At 39.1% G+C, this 21,543-nt stretch overlaps 2 protein-coding genes across 2 annotated transcripts; one reads left to right on the top strand and one right to left on the bottom strand.

Moving 5' to 3' along the window:
* Positions 1 to 439: 439 nt before the first annotated feature.
* LOC146635874 (low affinity immunoglobulin gamma Fc region receptor III-B-like) lies at positions 440 to 3,930 on the bottom strand. Its single transcript, XM_085349289.1, has 4 exons — positions 3,900 to 3,930; positions 2,396 to 2,659; positions 679 to 927; positions 440 to 540 (listed from the first exon to the last, which is right to left on the bottom strand). The coding sequence occupies exons 1-4, from the start codon at positions 3,928 to 3,930 to the stop codon at positions 440 to 442; spliced, it is 645 nt and encodes a 214-aa protein (XP_085205415.1).
* A 13,446-nt stretch (positions 3,931 to 17,376) lies between these two features.
* On the top strand, positions 17,377 to 20,670 carry LOC146635873 (zinc finger MYM-type protein 1-like). The gene is made up of 2 exons (XM_085350234.1): positions 17,377 to 17,461; positions 18,242 to 20,670. The coding sequence occupies exons 1-2, from the start codon at positions 17,377 to 17,379 to the stop codon at positions 20,668 to 20,670; spliced, it is 2,514 nt and encodes an 837-aa protein (XP_085206360.1).
* The last annotated feature ends 873 nt before the right edge of the window (positions 20,671 to 21,543 follow it).

Below are 21,543 nucleotides of genomic sequence, written 5' to 3'. Positions count from 1 at the left end.
CAGCTTTGTTACGTTTAAAGACCGTGTGTTTTTTAAGATGCATGATGACACTCAAAATCGACTGACTCAACATTTCCACTTTGGTAGGCAACCAACAGTTTTCTGATCACAAGAAATCAGGCTACAACAACAGTTACACATGACATAAAGGTTAAGAACTATCATATAACAAAGCACAAAGGCAACTTTAAATCTAACTAAAAAAGATCTGAAGCTGTATTATAAAGTGCACTCATATCTTTTGCGTGAGTCATTTTAGCATTAGTGAACAGTGAGTATTTTCTGGCAGCAGAATGGTCAATGAAGTATTTTGACAAAATACTCTAAGAGCTCAGAGGAACAAATGAACATGTTAGCCATTACAATTTCTTTAATTTCATTTCAAAATAAATTCTTCAAATGTTTGAGAAACAAACTGATCTTTGTGGCTGCTGTAGATTCACAGCAGCAGCACCATCACCACGGCCAGAGAGACAGAAACCCTCAACACAGGAAGTGAGTCATGCAGAAGAGGGGAGTGAAAAGGTTCAGGCTGCCCACCTTCAACACAGGAAATAAAGAAAGATATAGTTTGGTCTCGATACAAATACAGCAATAGCTATGTGGTTGGCTTTTAGCTGAGCTTAGTAGAGAGAGCACATCTGAAATATTTGCTTAAAAGTCCTAACATCATCTCACCTCTGACAGACAGCCAGCTGTATGGTGATTCTCCAGTACCAGAGACATTACACTTGTAGGAACCTTCATCAGATTTTGAAATCTTTGGGATAGTCATGACTCCTGTAGAGCTGTGCCCGATGAGGAGGTTATCATTATAAAATTCAGCTGTGAGGTTGGATAAAGAAGTCTCCCTATATGTGCAATGCAGAGTGACGGCATCGCCCTCCTGCAGATGATGGACCGGACTCTCCAGAATCACTTTACCTCCTATATGAAAAAATAAATATTTAGAGCTTTAAAGGTGCACTTTTGAAAAAAGAAATTCATGCAGCAGAGGTGGAGCCCAAACTTTCATAGAGCTTCTTGCATAAGCCAAGACATATTGCAATCATATGGGCTAAAAGAAAAATGCCTTTCTTCAACCTCAACACCTTTAACGTTCGAAGGAATTCATTTCAACCACTTCAAGATGATAATGCTTTTAAAAGCTTTTAATTTCAATATACTTAGTAACCAATTTCCCCTGGAAAATAATTATTTGACCTATACTATTTTAAATGCTGCCTGTACTTTTATCTTAATAACTGAGCTAACTAACATTTTTATTCATACCATAACGTAATAATTATAATAGATTGCATTCATATAGCGGTTTTCTAGGCACCCAGAGCGCTTTACAATTCCACTATTCATTCATTCTCACATTCACACACTGGTGGAGACAAGCTACAGTTGTAGCCACAGCTGCCCTGGGGCAGACTGACAGAAGCGAGGCTGCCATATCGCGCCATCGGCCCCTCTGGCTAACACCAGTAGGCGGTAGGTGAAGTGTCTTGCCCAAGGACACAACGACCAGGACAGAGCTATGGATTGAACCGGCAACCTTCCGGTTACAAGATGAGCAATATCATATTGCTCAATATCAATACATATCATATTGTACTATTAGCTAATTATTTCAACTTTCACACTTTTAGCAAGTATTTAATTGCTTTTCTTTTTCAAGTATTCACTTTTTAAACACTATCTATCTATTGTAATCAATAGGGAATTTTTTGGAAGAGTATTTTCAATGCAGCTTGTGGGGATAGGTTAATTGGATAATCCAAATTGCCACTAGGTGTGAATGTGCGAGTGAATGTGAGTGTGAATGGTTGTCTGTCCCTGTGTGTTGGCCCTGCGACAGACTGGCGACCTGTCCAGGATGTACCCTGCCTCTCGCCCTATGACAGCTGGGATAGGCTCCAGCGCCCCCCGCGACCCTGAAAAGGATAAGCGGAAGCGAATGGATGGAGTATTTTCAATTACATAGTAAAGTAAATACATACTTTATACACAGTGGGCCAAAATTCAAAACTAGAACAAGGTCGCGGGCTAACATTAATATTTATTGAAAAATATCTTCCTCCAGATTTAAGAATGAATCTCTTCTTATGGACTCAAACAAGTTTTGCTGAAAAACTGAATGTGGAACAAGCAAAGCTTAATACTAAACAATGTATATATTAGCTGTATAATACCAGTAGGCCAGCTCTAATAGTAATTTGGTATGGCTTCGCGGGCCAAATGTAATTAGGCTGCGGGCCAAATTTGGCCCGCTGGCCAGAGTGTGAGACCTATGTAATAGATGAAAAAATATAAACATCGTAGTCTATATATGGCTGTTAGTAAATGGTTTAAATGCTTTTTTCCTGTTGAATTTAATGGTAATCCTCTGTAGTTTGTATAAACTCACCAGTAACAGTGATGTTGACAGCTTCACTGCAGGCTCCAGCTCCAGAATCACACCAGTACAACCCACTGTCTGAGGGGTAAGCATCTTGAAGGAAGCAGTGTGACTCATTTTTTGAACCCCAGTGTTTGGAACACTCATGATTTGTTTTTATAGATGTGTTTCTCTTTATTGTCCAATCAGAAGAGTTTTTATGCTCTCCACAGCTCAGTGTAACAGACTCATACAGGAAGAACTGAGATCTGTTGGGAAATATTCTCAGAGTGGCTGAAAGAAACAGAGAGGTGAGACAAGTTAGTTGTGTTTACAGAGCTGTATTTAAGGGCAGAACAATGAGGTGGGCACAGTTTAGTCTGGCCACCCTATGCATCCAAGGAAACACTGACAGGGGACTCCTCACAATTGAATTCAAATGGATATATGGATTTATATAGTATAACTCCCGACTATAGTATAACATTTTTGCTGTGCTGTTTTTCCATGAACAATTGTAACTGCCCACTTCATTTGAGAAAATTTTATGAGTTTTACTGCTGATAATTGTTTTTTTTTTTCAGTTGTGTGTTGCATTAAAAAAGCTAATTAAAGGTGATGGTGTAGATATACAGCAGGAAGCTAGCACCATAAAACTCGGAAGCTTGAGGAAAACCCAGAACTTGTAACAGATCAGGGACAGCAAAGGATAAAGAGACTAAATAAACACACAGGCAGGTGACTAAGGAAGAGGAAACTGGTGGGAGCACATGTGACACTAATCACAGGAGGAGGCAAGTTAAAATAAAGACAATGCACATAGAGCAAGGGACTATTAAAATAATATAGAAAAGTAGCACAAAGAGAGACATAGACAAAATAAAAACAAACGTGGAAACATTACTGAGTGGGGAAACAGAAATAAATAAAATTCAAAACCCAGGAGTCATAACAAGGGCTGCCTTTTTTATTTGAGAAAATCAAAAATGAACATAAACATGAAAACTTTTTAAAATGTTGTTACTTTTTTCTCTGACAGCTGTATTTTGGAACACAGATGAAGCACTACCTCAAACAAATTAAATTTTACTGACCTTATACTAAATGTATTCTTGCCACCAAACATGGTACTAAAACCCACAGCACTGACATTTCCTTCCTCTTTACACCTTTGCAGCTTCTGCATGCTACCCACAAAATAGTTGCATTACCTCCCACAAGGTTTCATTTTAAACACTGGAACATCTGGTTTTTCATCTGTGCAGATAAGTTTGTAGCTGTATTGATGCCATATAAAATTTATAAGATGAGTTTACACATTTTAAATTAATAAATACAAGTTACATGTACTGTATTTATTTCAACTAAATCAATCTACAATAAATCGACATGAAATACAGTACCTTGCATAGAGTACCTTTTTGTAATGTATCTATTATAAAAACCTGTAATAAAATACTGTTATCAAACAAAAGCAGATGCCCACACAGAAACAAATCACAGACTTCACACACACATTCACAGTAGTACATACCAATAATAGTGCAGAGAGCAGTTATCTCCATGCTGCTTGGCAGGTGTTTGACTCACAGACAGTTTCAGGGGGGTTTGTTCACAACTCAGTGCTGACTGTGAAAAAGTCACTTGACCAAGATGTACGTCATCAATTTATTTTTTAAAACTGCAAGTGTCAAACACTTACATTCTCCACCATAAAGATATAAAGTATATCAAAGTGAAGTTATAGAATATTTAATCCTTCCTAAAATTTGAATCAAAAATATATAACTGATTATTTTTTTCTTTTTTGAGAGTTTTGGGGAGTTTTTTTTTTAAATATAAAATTACATTAGATAGAGTGCAGTGTTCAGAGTACTTCAAAGTTTTTTGACATTTCTTTGTCTGATTTTTATCAATTACTGTCTTCCTCTATTCCGATTTGTGGAGTTTGTGCTGTTTTGCAATCACAGATTGCATAAGGGCAATAAATAATGTCAAAAAGCTCTACCTAAAATTTTGATACCCACTCATGTAAATGTGGTTTGCATATACTCAGACAACAACACAGTTTTTCTACTGTTGCTTCTATGCACCACCACAGTGGATTTTAATACATTAAAAAAAACAGCATTACCACGGTGGAGAGGTTTGTGTGCCCAAGTGATCCCAGGCGCTATGCTGACCAGATAGTTTGCTTCTCCCACTGGTGGGGTCTTTCAAGGTAAATTGGTCCTCAGTGAAGGGTCAGACAAAGAGCAACTCAATTGACCTCTATAAGAGAGGAAAAAACAAGGGACCTGTGTAGCACTGCCTGGGATAGGTTTACTAAGGGCTTACCCTGGATTTTAAGTTTGTTTCAGGATTTAACAGGACGCTAACACAGAAAACTCAATATAGGATAGATAAGAAGTCTGGTATTATTTGCATAGCAGTGAAAATGTATGCCATTCCACCTAATAATACTGCCTAAGGTAAGCACGTATAATGCAAAATGAATTGGTCCCAGCATATGAACCCTGTGGAACTCCATATTTAACCTTAGTGTGTGACTCCATTTACATGAAACAAATTGAAGTCTATCAGATAGATATGGCGGGCTGTTGCTCAGAACATGGAGCAGGTCACCTACTAATCAGAAGGTTGGTGGTTTATAGGTTGGTGGTTTGATATCTGTCTGCATACCAAATATCCTTGGTAAATAATGTAATAAAATATGGTGAACAGTAATGAACACTGCACTGAGGTCTAACAGGACAAGCACATCTCACACAGAGATGGGTCCACTGCCAGAGAACATAAGAAGATCATCTGTGACCTTCACTAATGCTACACCCAAGGCCTAGCAGCCTGTCCTGTCTGAAACTCTTTCTATCCCTCTTAGTTAACCCTTCACACTGTGAGGTTAATCAACTCTTTCATGGGCATACATTTCAAATAACATTAAATAATAAATAGATTCGATCTTAGAGAAGTACCTTCCTTTGGTGCTCTTACAGGCTTCTGATGATTTAACAAAGATTCACTTAGTATATCAAAAGACACCTGAAGTCTGCCATTTTCCATTTTTGCTCAGGTTTTCTACCCACCTGTCTTAGTTATCAGGTAGCATTGTTCAACCAAGACTGGGTTTCAGGTTTTAGACTCCTGGTTGTGAAAGGAGAAATGTAATCCAGGATTTCCAAGCAGGTTGAATTGAACGGAGAAAGCAAGTCATCGGGGGTCAAGCTGATGGACCTATTTAAAAGTAAGGCATAATTACAATTTTGATAAAACAATCAAAATGATCAGCTGTATCTGAGGCAATGATGTGAGGTCGGTATTTGGACACATCAGATATTTAGAAGTGATTAGAAGTCATAAACCAGAAGAGTAGAGACCTTTTTGAAGAAAAAAAGATGTAAACAAAGTGACCACAAACAGAACAGGTAACAGATGACGGCAAACTACACACACAGGTGCCATCTTCACTCCAATTTCAGTAAACCACCTTGAAATTAGATTTACAGTGTAATTACACTCTTAGTTGTGGAGCAAATCATACAGTGTTTCCAGGTTTTTCATGGTTTTCTTTGAACACTGGCTGCTTTTTCACTTACTTTCAGTCCGGTTCTTGTATGTGGCCATTTTTACAGGAATGTTTGTCTCTTAAGCAACTTAACGCTGACCTATGAATCATTCAAGCATGAAAAGGGGATCTTACTCGAGGGATGAACCAGTATTGTGTCTAGACATGACAAACAGCTTCACAAAGAATCAGCTATTTTTAAACCAACAAGGTGATTTCCCAAAAGACTATTTAAAGTAACTCCCGGCATATTTTTAGCATGGTGTGCAGTGTGTAATTAAAAAATATCGAAAGCAGATAGAAAGTATCTGAAAGTAATATTGTCTGGCACATCAATACGAGCCACTGCCAGAAGGTTTTAACTGTCCCATAAGTATGGAGGAAATTCCAGGAGACATATCCTCTAGGACTCTAGGAGAACTGAACATTGCTATGTGGTCATTTACCCATCAGCACGACCAGTATCTGCTCCTTACTGGAAGCTTGAACAGCACGAGCACTGCCAGAGCTCCAAATGACCCTTAAGGAGGACACTGGTGTGAATTTTCCTGACCAGATAATCAGAAACAGACTTTATGAGTTCAGGTTGAGGGGCTGATGCCCTCTAGTGGGCCTGTGCTCACTGCCCACTGCCATATTGAGCCTGATTAGAATTTGGAATAATATCATAATGCCAGATTTAGCAGATCCACCAGTTTTACTTCAGCCCACACTAGGTTCATCATTTTCTTTTCCATTAACCAATCCTTTAGTTCCCAACACATTTCCCAGTCCACATGAGTGTGGATATCCAGCATGAATTTTCCACCTACTGAAATCTGATATTTTTCACAGTGTTTCTTTAACCTTTGAGCTGTGTACAATCACAGTTGGTTTTAGACCAGTAAAAGCTGACTGAGGCAATAAAGGTAAGAAACAGTCAACACCATACATAAATAGAGTGCAAAGAATTGAACATTTGCATAATTTATACAAGATATTCGATACTCTCTAACTTTCTCTCCTACCAGAGCTGTTCCTCTGATGTACTCCTTTCTGGTGAGTCCTGATTGTCACGCCTAAAAGAGTTTTTCCAGTAAGGTTTTGACAAAAACAAAAGAAAAAAAATGCCAAAAATAACATTTTGATGACTCAGTCTTTTAACTGACTATTGATTTATTGTCAATTGTGAACAAGGTTTAGTATTTTTTTCTTTTTCTTTTTTGCACAGGTGAATCTGTGTTATGAAAAATAAAGTAAACAGGTTTAGATCGAAATGCCCACTAGGGGGCAGAACCGTATTGTATTTGAAAAAGTCCGCAGTCTGGAAGCGCTGACTAAAGGTGGAGTTTTCAGAGATTGTAATTCGACCCTTAAAAGTGAAACTAGTTTGTATATTTGCTCTCATTAAAGTCTCCTGCCGTCTCATCCTTTCATCTTCTACTAGAAAAAATACTTCAGAACAGATTTTAATGTGACACATTTTCTCCTTGAGGTAAACAACGCAATGGGGAAAAAAAAGCTTTCTCATAAGGAGACTTTTGTGATGATGTCATGTTGACAAGATAGTTCCAAGACACGTGGATTGTTTCTTCTTATGTGGAGAAGCCTGAGCCAAACACGTGGGGGAGTTTTTTTTTTTTTTTTTTAGGAAAGTACATAGCATTAATTTTGTGTTTTAAAGCTTTTGATGGTAAAATGGAAGAAGAGTTTTAAATGCAGTTTCTGAAAACTGGTGGGGAAAATAAAAGGCAAATATCAAACAGGAGGTGAGTTCATCATGAGTAAATTAGTGGGAAGTTCATATCTGCCCACGTTCTATAAACAGACCCACCCGTGACAAGTATATTAATGAATATTCACTCTGATTTGGAGACGTGAAAAGAAAAGGGTTGCAAGAGACTGACTTAGTCAAGTAATTCTGGAGTACTCTCATGAGATCAGGTACATTTTTCAATTAGTCAGCTCCCTCCGAAGCAGCAGAACAGGTTTATCATCACGCTGTTATCTACACTGCCAGCACATGCTGAAAAACAAAGACTGAGCACTCTGTCATCCTTTTCTTCTACTGCAAGATTGGAATAGTTTTTCTTTTTTTTCTTTTTTTTAAGATTTCTATATATGAGATTAAATGGACTCACTGTATCATTTTTGACCAGGATATGCACTTCAATGCACATATTAAACAAATATGTAGGATTTATTTCTTGCATTTGGACAATATCTCTAAAACTAGAAACATCCTGTCTCAAAGTGATGCTGAAACCAATGTGTTGTAATTTGCTATATAAATAAAATGGAATTCAATTCAATTCATTGCCCCCCTTGATAACCCCGGGCTCTATTATGATATATATGTAGATGTTGTTGCCACTCCATTAATGAAATAGCAACAGATGAATAATGACCTGTGCAAATGTGAAAGAAAAGAACACTAAAGCTTACCATAAATGGAATATCTTACACAAACATCCCAGGCTTCTCCACCTGTTTGCACTTAGAAACCTGTTTCTGCCCCCCTCTTCACTATTACTCTTATCTTACAGGTGTCAAAAGTAAAGTTGATATAGGATGACCTTTCTCCTGATCAGGTGCCAAGAAACACCACATCACTGAAACTGTCTATCACTGCTTTTGTTGGGTGTCACTTGACCATTCCTTCATCAGAGTGTCTATGAATTCAGATCCAAACAGCTTTTTGTAAGTAATCCATTGGCTGCGATCAGACAAACCACCTGCCAGGAAAAAATCAGAGATGAGATGTACAGTAACGTCAGACAGGACATGAAGATTTGGTGTTCAGTTAGATTAAAAAAAATCATCAAGATGTCCATAAAGCATTATACCCTGTATCCTTATGATCCTGACCATACATCCATGTAACAGTGCCAGACTTACCTGCTAACAATAATAACCAGAATTTATTTCATTTTTTAAAAGTGTGGAAAAAACAAAACACAAATAAACAAATAAAGTAAAAACTGTGAAAACCTCACTACTATACAGTTGTTATTTAAAAATAACACTGAAACATGTTGATCTACGAGGTGTTGCTTTGTTTTTTTCATTTTCTCACCTTTACCAACCATCTGTTCAGTCAGGACTTTTTACATCTTTGGGATTGAGTGGCATCTCTGTTGTCCTGTGTTTAGCTGAGAAAAGTTCAAGATTTTATAACACAATAGTCATGGGGCCAAAAAAGTTGGTGCTGAAATTGGAATACCTTTATCAAAATTATTTGAGGCACTGAATTTGCTTACTATTTTTTGGCATTAGGTATAACTCACCAACAATCAGACGGACAATTGAAAACCTTGTTTGACTTTTTAACTTTGGGATGAAACATCTGTATCTTTCTTCATTTCTTCTAGTGTCACATTAGTGATTCTTAGTGAGATGTTTCCTTCTTTCAGGCCTTCTGTGAACAACGCTGTCCTCCCGATGTACGATGGGATCTTCATGTCTGTCACCTCACAATTGTGCCGATAAAAGATGAACATATTCATTTAGGCTCAGACGATTTTTGGGGTCTGGGTGGAGGTCGGGCCTCAACCACTCCACCATCAGTCTGCCACATTTAACTTTGGCTCCATGTGACACGGCAGGATGGCACCATCATCTGAAGTAGCCTTGACTGGGTGAGGTGCATAAAATAAATGAAACTGTCCTGAGGAGAAGAAAAATTAATTGATTAAAACAAGTTACATTTGGCATTTTTTAAGAGCAATAGAGAAACACATGCTTTCAAAGTTATTATTTAACTTACTGTGTAGTGTGTGGTTGCAAAGTCTCTGTGTGGTAGCCTTATGTTAGACCGACAGTCTGTAAAATGATGGAGAAAAATTATTTTGAAACACCCACAACTTCTCCTTAGTTGTGAGTTTGGCTTTCTAAAGCCCATGCTGCAGGTCCTGCAGGTTCAAACCGGACTTTGTGGTGAATCCACAAACCACAAGCAGTCATCTCTGGCTCTCTTGCACAGTGTGTCTGTCTCATGACTTCCTCCCCTAACCCCAACTGCACAAAGCACAGAGAAAACATTAAAAACTCCACACAGAAACACAGCAGGCTGGATTTAATCCCAGGGGCAACAGTGCAAGCTAATGGATCACCATACCACCCATAGAGGAAGTGTGACTCTAAAATGACATCCACTGTGGGAGCCAAGTTAAGATAGTTCATATGTTTTAGTATTTATATTTCGCTGTTGTTAAGCTTGTTTGTGTAATTAATAATTTTAGGGAATAGATGCATGTTTATGGTGGAACTAGGTTACGTAGTACCATGAATACATGTGCCTTAAAGACTCGTGTTTATAGTAAAATCCGGGCATCACGGATGTATGCAAATTAGTGCATGCGGTGCGGGAGGGGGGAGAGAGAGAGAAAAGGAGTTAACACGGCATAAGCTATACGGGGCAGCAGGGTAGAACAGAGCCACACGGTTTTCCTACCGTAGTAGGTTATTTTGTTGAGGACAAGTTAAACCTGACCACTCCTGTAAGATGCAAAAACTGTGGAATAAATTTTTTGTTACATCTTTTCACATCGGAGTCCCGTGGAGTTCTTTTTCCTCTTCAAACTGACGTACGCGAGTGAATCACGGGAAAACTGGTCTCACGGCTTAAACATCCACATTATAAAATCCAAAATGCACCAAAGCTAAAACTTTGAGTTGTGACCACAATCAGTTTGTGTTTGTGACCTTTGTGAACTGTCACTGCAACAAAATGAACAGACAGAAAAACACCACACAACACACTAAATGCTTTTTGATGTGCGTGTGCAGATGAGCTCAGAAAAACACTAACTTGGACAACACACCACTTAACACTTTTGAAATGAACTGTCTGCTTTGGTGATGATGATGATTGATGCTGTTTCAGCACTTCAACCTGTTGTCACTATTTTGGTCAAACCACTTACAGGGATTAAAGTCCACTTGGGTCCAAAAAAATGATAGAAATCCTCTCAGCTTATTGCACCAGCATGCATGTGACAGCACTGAGCAGCTCCTTCAGTGGGAGACTGCGGCACCCACGGTGTGGGACGGAGAGATTTCGCAGGTCTTTCCTCCCCACTGCTGTCAGACTCCACAACAAAGACTTTAACTGAACAAACACACACATCCACACATGTGCAATAACACTAAGTGCAATAATCTTTTCTGGCATCGTTGTATTTTTACTCAGTTGTATATAGCATTCGTATTCTATTTTTATCTTATTGTATATTTTTATTCTATTTTATTCTACTGTATATAGTATATTATTTTATTCTATTCTGTACAGCTGTGTACTGTATTTATTCTTATTGTATTCTAATTTTTGCGTCATAACTTTTGCACTGTCCACTTCCTGCTGTGACAAAACAAATTTCCCATGTGTGGGACTAATAAAGGTTATCTTATCTTATCTTATCTTATCTTATCAGCACTTATATAACTATCATTAGCTTAAAGCTTGAAGTGTTTAAGGTATGTGCTACCTAAAAATTAAGACAAGATGACAGTTTATTAAACTTTTAATGAAATTTGCAGGTTGTTCAGTGAAGTTTAATAAACTCACCCGTCTGCTCTGTGCTATCTAAAATATAACAGGACAACAAAGGCAGTGACGAGCAGTCAAGCTTGCAGCCTCCTGTTCATGCTTGCACAGCAGAATCCTTGTGGTCATCCCACACATTTGAAATTTAACAGACAGTTAGTAATAAAGAATAATTGGGTAGTCAGCACTTTTACCTGCTTTTAAGTAGACGTTTTCTAAAAGTGATTCAAGCACAGTAGCTTTGCTTTGTCAAAAGGAAAATACACAGAGCAGCATGAGAGTGACTTCTTGTTAAACATCATTTTAAATGGTTGGCTCCCATATTGTTTTTGTAGTTCCTTAGTTTTTTTTTTTAATTGGAGATTTTAAAATGAATAGGAATTTCAGATCTTAAAACCTCGTCCTGGAGCCAGGCCTAGGGAGGCAGTTCAAAGAACTCACAGCCCAATGGGCTGAGCGCAGCCCAGATAGATGTCAGCGGTCAGAGCGGAGTCCCTGGTCCAATCCCCAGCTGGCTATCAGGTCTGCTTTTATTTTGGTCTTTTAATGTTGTGTATTGTGTTCTACTCTCTTGCTATAAATGTGTTAGATAAATTATTTGGACTCTCTTCGTTTTTTTTTTTTTTGTTCTCATGCTCTCACCTGCAGCTTACATCTATATCAGATTAGGAGTTTGGAGAGTTTCAGAGTTGTCTCTGTTGTCATGGTTTTAGTTTGAATTTTTAGTTTGAATTTGGTTGTGAAATATCAGAAGACATTTAATTATTTACAAAACAATGTTTAGTAGTTCTTTGAGGAGCAATAAGTTACTACCAAAATGACTCTGAGTGTTTTTTCTTCAGTTTTAAGAAAAACTCTTTTCTTTCTAACTCACCAGCAAGCAAAAAGCAGAAACGAAGACTGATTTCGAGTCTTTGATGTTGAGATAAAACTTCTGTATCTTCCATCGTGCCATCTGTAAACAACAGCTTCCTCCTGACGTGTGATTGGATCTTCACGTCAGTCACCTCCCTGTTGCGCTGAGATGATCATATTCATCTCGACTCAGATGACGGTGGGGTTCAGGCTGGAGGTCGGGCTAGAACACTCAGTTATATCAACTTTTGTTTCCATGTGACAAGGCAAGATGAAATCACCAGCTGGAGTAGCCACGATAGGCTGAAGAGATGGTAAATGGACTGATTGTTATATAGCACTTTTCTACTCGCCCGTTCTCAAAGCACTGTGTACAACAAGCCTCATTCACCCTATTCACACCCACTCATATAAGCACTTCTAACATTAAGTGCAATCTAACCAACATTCACACTCTGATAAACTCATCGGAGGGCAACTTGGGGTTAGTATCTTGCCCAAGAATATTTGGCATGCACACTGGGGAACCCAAGAATCGAATCACCAATCTTCCAATCAGTAGTTGATCTGCACTGCCACCTGAGCCACAGACACCCGCAACCACATAAAACTGACCTGAGTACAGGGGGGGAAAAATGAAAGTAATTTAAATTTTATATTAAAAAAACAAAGAAGAAAATCCTCACTGCTGTTGAACTTCTCAGTAAAATTAAACACTATCCGTGACTTCATATCAACTTTTATATATAACTTTTATAACTTCACAAAAAGATCAGTCACAATCATGAATGATCTGAGACATACGTTGGAAAGCACCATGACTCACTCTCTCAGTCCCCAAAGATGGAACATAAAACTACAATGTGGTTTTCATCTTGGTTGGAGAACACTGGACCAGCTCTTTGTACTCTTGAGGATATTTAAAGGTGTGTGGGAATTTGAATTTGTGGACCTGGAAAAGGCATTTGATCGTCTTGAATATAGAGTGTTTGGCCCATTGCTACGAGCCATTTGGTCCCTGTACAACTATTGCAGGAGCTCCAATGCTTCACAAGATTGACTCGATCCCTGTCAGTGTTGTACTCCACCATTGGGGTTCTAAATCACTGATTCTGTTTCTAATTTTTATGGGTAGTTTTACTGCGTAACAAGGTGATGGAAGGTTTCCACTTTGGGTGACCTCAGAATATCATCTTTGTTTTTTGCAGATGATGGGGTTCTATTCACTACATTAGGTGGTGTCCTAGTGCTAGAGCAGTTCATAGCAGAGTGTGAAGCGGTGGAAATGAACATCAGCACCTCCAAATCTGAGTCTATGGTCCTAAGCTGGAAAAGCTGGAGCGGTTTAAGAATCACGAGTCCAACATCATCATCACGTTTGTGGATGACACAACCATCATAGGTCTCATCACAGGCAACGATGAGACGGCCTATAGAGAGGAGGTGATGGCGCTGTACGAGTGGTGTCTGGAAAATAACCTGACTCTCAACATCAGCAAACCTAGAGAAATAATAGTGGACTACCGGAAACGACCGGTCAGGGAACACCAGCCCATCCACATCAACGGTGTCAAGGTCGAAAGGGTCAGCAGCTTCAAATTCCCTGGAGTCAACATCACCGAGGACTTCTCCTGGACCCTTCACACAGACACTGCTATCAGGAAAGCTCGCCAGCGGCTTTATTTCCTGAGGAGGCTGAGGAAGTTTGGCATGAACGCCAACATCACCTCAAATTTCTACAGGTGTGCAATTGAGAGCTTGCTGACGAGCTGCATCACAGTTTGGTACGGAAGCTGCTCTGCCGGCAGCCGTAAATCACTACAGAGGGTGGTGAAGGCAGCAGAGCACATCACTGGTACGAGGCTTCCTGCCATTCAGGACATTTATCTCCAGCGATGCCTCCGTAAAGCACACAGCATCCTCAAGGACCACAGCCACCCAGCACATCAGCTGTTCTCCTTGTTACCATCTGGCAGACGTTACAGGAGCCTGTCTGCTCGGACTACAAGACTTAAAAACAGTTTTTACCACCAAGCCGTACAACACCTCAACCACAACACTTAAACACACACAACTCAGCACTCAGAAGCTACCCTGCAGCTTCACAAGTACTTTGTTTAATCTGCACTGGTCACTTCACTTTATTGTCATTGATATTTATATTTAAAAGTGCAATACTGTAATTTTCTGCTGCTCATTCCTGTGCAATATCCCATCTGCCCTCCCGTCATATTTCTTTTCAAGATTTTCTTATTTAATCACTAGTGTACATATATTTATATTTATAGATACATATATATTTAGTCATCTTTTCTCTTTTACCATGTCTCTCTAATAATTTGCTCTTTACTATTTTTCTATTTTTTTATTATTTTATTTTCTTATATTTTCTTATATTTTCTCCTACTGTACCATTCTGCTGAGTGACTGCTGCTCGTCAAACACATTTCATTGCATTGTTGACCCTGTGCTAACTTGCATATGACAAATAAAACTGAAAACTGAATCTGGGGATGTTGTTCATGCACGTAGAGATGTGCGCATCTCTGCTTAGACTGCTGTCCCTATGACCTACATAATAGATATACAGGAATATTTGAAAAAACTTTTTTATGACTCATACCCCAAAATTCACCTATTTTTTTTTTTTTTAAATAAGTCAATTTAACAGAGAACAGGCATGTTTCACAGTTGGCTGGTAGATTAAAAACCAGAAACTTGTCACTGAAAGGTAAAAAGTTTCTGGTTTTTGAGTGAAGCTACACCCCCACGCTGCCCACTGCAAGCCTCATTCCTAGCAACAGCCAGATTGCATCACTTTGAAAGGCGTAGTGCTCTGTGGTAGAGCCCACGATTACCCATGCAGAGTGATATGAGTCAGCAATAACTGCTCACATTATCAAATTAGCTTTATCTGCAGATCCTAAAATCATCTCTGCCTGTTTGAACATCTTCACAAGAAGACAAATCATCTTCTACAGTCAGGTCCTGGGCATACTTGTTTTAATCGTAACAGTGTCAAGTGTGTAAATGAGGACATTACTGGATGCCACGTAATATTCCAGGATATGTCATTGTTTCCATGCTGAACCAACCCCAGAGAAGAGACACAACTGAAACCCAAAAACATCAGGTCTTTATAAAAATTAAAGTGGCTGCCTGCAATAACCATTGTTACGTGCTTTGCATTGGGACCCTCTTCTTTCTCCTCTCCTCTGTTCTGTTTTTGTAAAGGAGCTGCAGTGTTTAGTAGCAGAAAGAAGTGTGAGAGTAATGACTCATGAAAGAGGGGGAGCTGAACACGAAATTTTGCAGCCTAGAGCCACCCACGCTGATTAGTCACCAAATACTACCCCACCACCTCTACCATTACAAATAAAGGAACACATAAATGTGTGTGTCTGTGTGTATATGCATTGTAGTTTACCTTCAACAGGTACGAGGGCAATAACAAACTAAAAAGCCAGCAATTAAATTTGAGAAACACTCTAACTCCACAATATTCATGTCAATATGAAAAGCAAACATTAAAAAAAATGTGCTTTCAAGGAACTCAGCCTGCCCACCTGAGGCTTGTAGTTATTTGACAAAGGGTAAAACCTGTTGTGTAACTTGATGGTGGCTCTCTCACTTTGTTGACCTACTTCTACTTCAGGCTCTGCACTCTCACATAAAACAGGGGAAGGTGACATAGATGTTAAATTGGCAGTGAGATTTGTGAAACAAAGAGCTAAATTTTCACCTTCATCATTATCATGGCTGAAACTGAAATATAAATGTTTAAGAAAAAGTGGATGAACGTTACCACACAGAGGAAACTTGACAGTGCTGTTGAAATAACATGGATTTATTTTTTAATGTGTTCTTCCACACATGTGACAGGTGAGCTGTTAGATTGTAGTATTTCATTAATGACAAAATCACAGTTTTGATCATGTTCTGGAGAGTTTGTGGAAGTGAGTTTTTACATTTTGTTTTATCAAGTTATTTATTTATTTGTTTGGTCATTTAAATTCAGAATAAGTCTGGCAATTAAAAACAAAAAGAAAAAAGTCCTCATAGGTGCTGAACTTCCCAGTGCAGTTAAAAACTTGTAAGTTTATTAAGGCAAGGCAAGGCAAGGCAAGTTTATTTGTATAGCACAATTCAACAACAAGGTGATTCAAAGTGCTTTACAGAGACATTAGAAACAAGAACAAATAAAAAGCATGATTTAAAATTGATTAAAACAAGCAAATAAACTAACTAACTAATTAACAAACAAACAAACAAACAAACAAACAACAGTATATAAAATCAAAACAGATAAAATCAGAACAGTAGATAAAATCAGTAGTTAAATGTAAGTTTTGAAATTTAAGCTTAAAGTGTGGATTTGGTGCTTTATTCAAATGCAGCTGAGAACAGGTGAGTCTTCAACCTGGATTTAAATAAACTGAGTGTTTCAGCTGATCTGAGGCTTTCTGGGAGTTTGTTCCAGATATAAGGAGCATAAAAGCTGAATGCAGCTTCTCCGTGTCTGGTTCTGACTCTGGGAACTGATAAAAGACCGGATCCAGATGACCTGAGGGATCTGGATGGTTCATACTGGGTCAGGAGGTCATTGATGTATTTTGGTCCTAAACCATTCAGAGCTTTATAGGCCAGCATCAGAACTTTAAAGTCTATCCTCTGACGGACAGGCAGCCAGTGTAAGGACCTCAGAGCTGGACTGATGTGGTCCACTTTTTTGGTCTTAGTGAGGACTCGAGCAGCAGAGTTCTGAATGAGCTGTAGTTGTCTGACTGATTTTTTAGGTAGACCTGTAAACAGTGCCGTAGCTCCGCAAACGCACATAACGCACACTGCGTAGGGCACCAAAAAAATCAGGGTCGTAAAAAAAAAAAGTAAACCATATTAATACTATAAATATCATATGCATTAATATGGTTAAACAATACAAAAGCAACATAAAACAATTTTCCCGAGAAAAGGGGTGAATCTGCTTTGTGCCCTGTCTCCAGTCTCCTCCTGGTGCCCCCCCACTCCCAGTGGTCTGTTCTATAATTGGTAAACACCTGTTTGAACATGGCCTCGAAACGGCAACAGGAGTCGGGAGCGGAGAAAAGAAAGAAGAAGAGGAAGCGTGATGAAACTCAGGCGTCGCTTGCCGGTAAGGCAATGTTTAAATAATAATAATAAAAAAAGTTCATTATTGTAGCCCTTGCTTGCACGCTCATGTCCGTCAACTCTGTGATAGCTCCTGTTAGCAGTGTTCATACTGTGTTAACAAATGTTGCAAATGATTGATGTTGGGTAGTTTGTTTACGTTGTGGATATGAATATAGAATGGACTACTAAAAGCAACTCATCATGGTCACTCAATTGACGGTTTTCAGATAACGTTAGCAATCGTGACTCACGATTGCTAACGTTATCGTGATTCGTGAGACTAGCATTTCCCTCCTCAGGTTGCTAGCTGGCTAACGTCATGCATGCTACTGATTAACCTTAACTTTGGGATAGGTCAGTGATGCAGTCAAGTATTATTATCAGATTAGACAAGATTACTTTGTATGTTGCTGCATTTCAGGATATCTATAAAGACGCATATCTTATTTATGCCATTGACGTCTGAACACATAAATAGTTCTCGTCTTTCTTTAGGTTCATAGATCAAGGGCGACATCTGTTGGTGAAACTGTAATATGAAACCTATATCTTCCAGTAATATAGATTTCCTACTTGCGCATTTATATCAAATTATGTACAGCATGTTTATATTGCCATTTGCCATTATGAAAATCTATACATGTAAAATATAGTTAGTAATTTTTAAATGTACCAGTGACTTACTTAATTTATTAGTCTTATAATGCAATCTTTCGTAGGCCTACTGTAGATTCAAAATTGTATTTCTGTAAAATCCCTGAATATTTTCTCTTGTATGCAGGGTCAATGCTTAAATATGTTCAAGGAGGATCTCAAGGACAGGATGAACCATCCAGTAGTAGTGCCATCCCTGGACATCAACCACCAGCCATTGTAGACCCTGCAACAATCCCTAGCCAAGAAGAACAAGAACCATCAACCACCAGTTCAGGTACAGTTCCATACACAAGTACCACTGAGAGTCCTGTCACTGAGAGACTATCAGAAAGTGACACTGTGGAGACATGTGTGCCCCCTTCAACCGATCCTGCTCTTTGGCCAGCTCACATTGTAGATGCTGATCGTGTTGAAATTGTGCGGAGAGGTCCTTTTAATGTCAGCTCTGATTTTAATTTTCCAAAGGGGCCTGATGGAAGAGCATTTCACACTAGCCTTAAGTTCAAAATTCTTCCCAATGGAGAAAAGGTTCACCGGAGCTGGTTAGTGTACTCACCGCAGAACAATGCTGTGTTCTGCTTTGCATGTAAGCTTTTCAGTGTGAAGGATATAAAGCTGAGTACAGAGGGCTTCAGTGACTGGTCGAACATCAACATCCGTTTGAGGGGTCATGAGTGTAGCCAAGACCACATACAGTGCATGCTTAAGTGGAGAGAACTGGACACACGGCTAAAGAAAAGCATGGCAATAGATCAACAGGAGTTGACCTTACTAGAGGCAGAAAGGAAAAAGTGGCGAGAGATTCTCAAACGATTACTCTCAATAACTCTCTCACTGGCTTCCAGAAATTTGTCTTTTAGGGGCTCTTCTGACTGTCTTTATGAGCCGGACAATGGCAACTTCTTGAAGGAAGTAGAGCTTATGGCAACATATGACCTTGTAATGGCAAATCACTTGGCCAACATAAAAGATGAAGGTTCCCACACACATTACCTCAGCCCTGAGACACAGAACGAACTAATTCAGATTATCTCTTCAGAAACATTCCGCGCCATTGTGAAGCAAATCCAGTTGGCAAAATACTTCTCCATCATTCTTGACTGTACTCCAGATGTGAGTCACACTGAACAAATGTCAGTCATAGTACGCATTGTTTGTTTCCAAGCACAACCAGATATTAAAGAATACTTTCTTGGCTATATAAATGTGGAGCAAACAACTGGCCTTAACCTGTCCAATGTTGTCCTTGACAAGTTGAAGGAGCTTGGCATTCCATTTGAAAACTGTCGAGGACAGGCCTATGACAATGGGGCCAACATGAAGGGGAAGAAGCAAGGTGTTCAGGCCAGACTGCTACAATTAAACCCGAGAGCATTGTTTGTGCCTTGTGGAGCTCACACGATGAATCTGGTCATAGCTGATGCTGCCAAGTCCTCTCCAGATGCAACTGGCTACTTTGGGTATTTGCAGAAGTTGTTCAATTTCTTTTCCAGTGCCACCCAGCGATGGGCCATTTTAACAAAACATGTGAAATTGACACTTAAATCTTGGAGTGACGTTAGATGGGAAAGCAGGCTTCAAAGTGTAACTGCTGTCCGGAGTCAGACAAAAGAAGTGAGGGATGCTCTCCTGGAGGCCAGAGAAGCTGTAAGTGATGCAGTCGCAAAGGTGGAGGCTCAAGTGCTTGCTGAGGAAGTAGCCTCATTTCGATTTTTGATTTGCTCCATCGTGTGGTGTGAACTTCTTACAATCACAAACCAGGTGAACAAGTTACTACAGTCCAGCTCCATGCAGCTCGATGTTGCTGTCAGGCTCATTGACACTGCCAAAAGTAACCTCTCTAAATACAGACAGTCTGGGTTTGATGAGGCTGTGTCAGCTGCCAAAGAACTCTGTGAGGCCCTGAACATAGAACCACAGTTGAAGGAGAAAAGGCTCAGGAGCACAAAAAGGCAGTTTGCATATGAAGCTGTTGATGAGCCCCTCCATGATGCCCTTAAAAAGCTTGAGGTCACATTTTTCAATTGTGTTGTGGACTCTGCTTTAATCTCCCTACAGGAGAGGTTTGAGACCATGAATCAAGTGAAGGAGAAATATGGAGTGCTGCTTGATTTCAGCAAAGTGAATGGGATGTCCAAGGAGGATTTAAAAAAACACTGCACTGAAGTACAGAAGACACTGACAGATAAGGGAGTAGCTGACATTGATGGACCTGAGATGATGCAGGAAATCATCAACCTTCCTCAGCTGCCACCACAGACGTCTGCTTTGGAAATGCTGTCATTTTTACATGACAATCAGCTTCAAGAGGTATATCCCAATCTGTGGATTGCTCTGCGTATTGCACTGACCCTGCCTGTCACAGTTGCCTCTGCTGAGCGAAGCTTTTCAAAGCTCAAACTCATTAAAACGTACCTGCGTTCATCAATGGGGCAGGAACGTTTAAGTGGTCTGGCTGTTATCAGCATCAATGGTGACGTGGCTCAGAAGCTATCATATGATGACCTTATAGCTGATTTTGCAACCAGAAAATGCAGGCGTGTGCCTCTCTAGGCCCTAGAGAGGCACACCACGCCTGGTGGTGTCAGAGTATGGTTGTCAGAGTATGCCCTAGAGTCTAGGGCATACTCTGACAACGAATTGTAAAAATGTTTAACATAGTTACTTAAGGAATGTGGCTTTTGTGTTCAAATTCTTATTTTTCTTATTTAAGTTTCTTATTTAAATTCTATTGTGAAACTATTTGTAAATATATTAATAATAATACTATTATATTATATATATTATTTTTTTATAAAAAAAATTACACATTATTGCCAGGCTCTTTGTTCTTGTTCCAATGTTCAATTTTTGTTTCAGTATTTATTTGTAACAGTATTTTTAACCTCCTTTAACCTTATTTATTTGTTTAACTGTCATGTTTGTTGTTATTTAATTAAACAAATTCCACTGAGAAATTCAAAAGTATTAATGTTTTTTTTTTTTTTTTCAGTGGCGGGGGGGGGGGGGGGGGGGCACCATAAAGCATTTGTGCTTAGGGCACCCAAATGGCTAGCAACGGCCCTGCCTGTAAAGATGCTGTTACAGTAATCAAGCCTACTAAAGATGAATGCATGGACTAGTTTTTCCAGGTCCTGTTGAGACATCAGATCTTTTATCCTTGAAATATTCTTGAGGTGATAGTAAGCTGACTTTGTTATTGTCTTAATGTGTTTTTCTAAGTTTAGGTCTGCATCCATCACTACACCCAAATTTCTCGCCTGGTTTGTGGTTTTTAGATGTATAGATTGAAGTTCTCTGGTGACCTGTAATCGTTTTTCTTTGGCGCCAAAGACTATTACTTCAGTTTTGTTTTTGTTTAGCTGGAGAAAATTGTGGCACAACCAGTCATTGATTTCCTCAATGCATTTACCAAGAGCCTGTACA

Source organism: Diplotaxodon limnothrissa, linkage group LG3 (assembly GCF_057381915.1).
Source record: "Diplotaxodon limnothrissa isolate DT_005_m linkage group LG3, D_limnothrissa_male_GT1.1, whole genome shotgun sequence".
Taxonomy (NCBI): Eukaryota; Metazoa; Chordata; class Actinopteri; order Cichliformes; family Cichlidae; genus Diplotaxodon; species Diplotaxodon limnothrissa.
The sequence above is the reverse complement of the archived record's forward strand: the minus strand, read 5'-3'. Positions and strand labels throughout refer to the sequence as shown.

What these genes read in the sequence shown, in the direction of transcription:
- LOC146635873 (XM_085350234.1), top strand. Translation starts at nt 17,377, where the DNA reads ATGGCCTCGAAACGGCAACAGGAGTCGGGAGCGGAGAAAAGAAAGAAG. An exon ending in AACTCAGGCGTCGCTTGCCG is followed by an intron (nt 17,462 to 18,241) that starts GTAAGGCAATGT and finishes TCTTGTATGCAG; the next exon opens with GGTCAATGCTTAAATATGTT.
- LOC146635874 (XM_085349289.1), bottom strand. Translation starts at nt 3,930, where the DNA reads ATGGAGATAACTGCTCTCTGCACTATTATTG. An exon ending in TGCTCTCTGCACTATTATTG is followed by an intron (nt 2,660 to 3,899) that starts GTATGTACTACT and finishes TGTTTCTTTCAG; the next exon opens with CCACTCTGAGAATATTTCCC. An exon ending in CAGCTGGCTGTCTGTCAGAG is followed by an intron (nt 541 to 678) that starts GTGAGATGATGT and finishes CCTGTGTTGAAG; the next exon opens with GTGGGCAGCCTGAACCTTTT.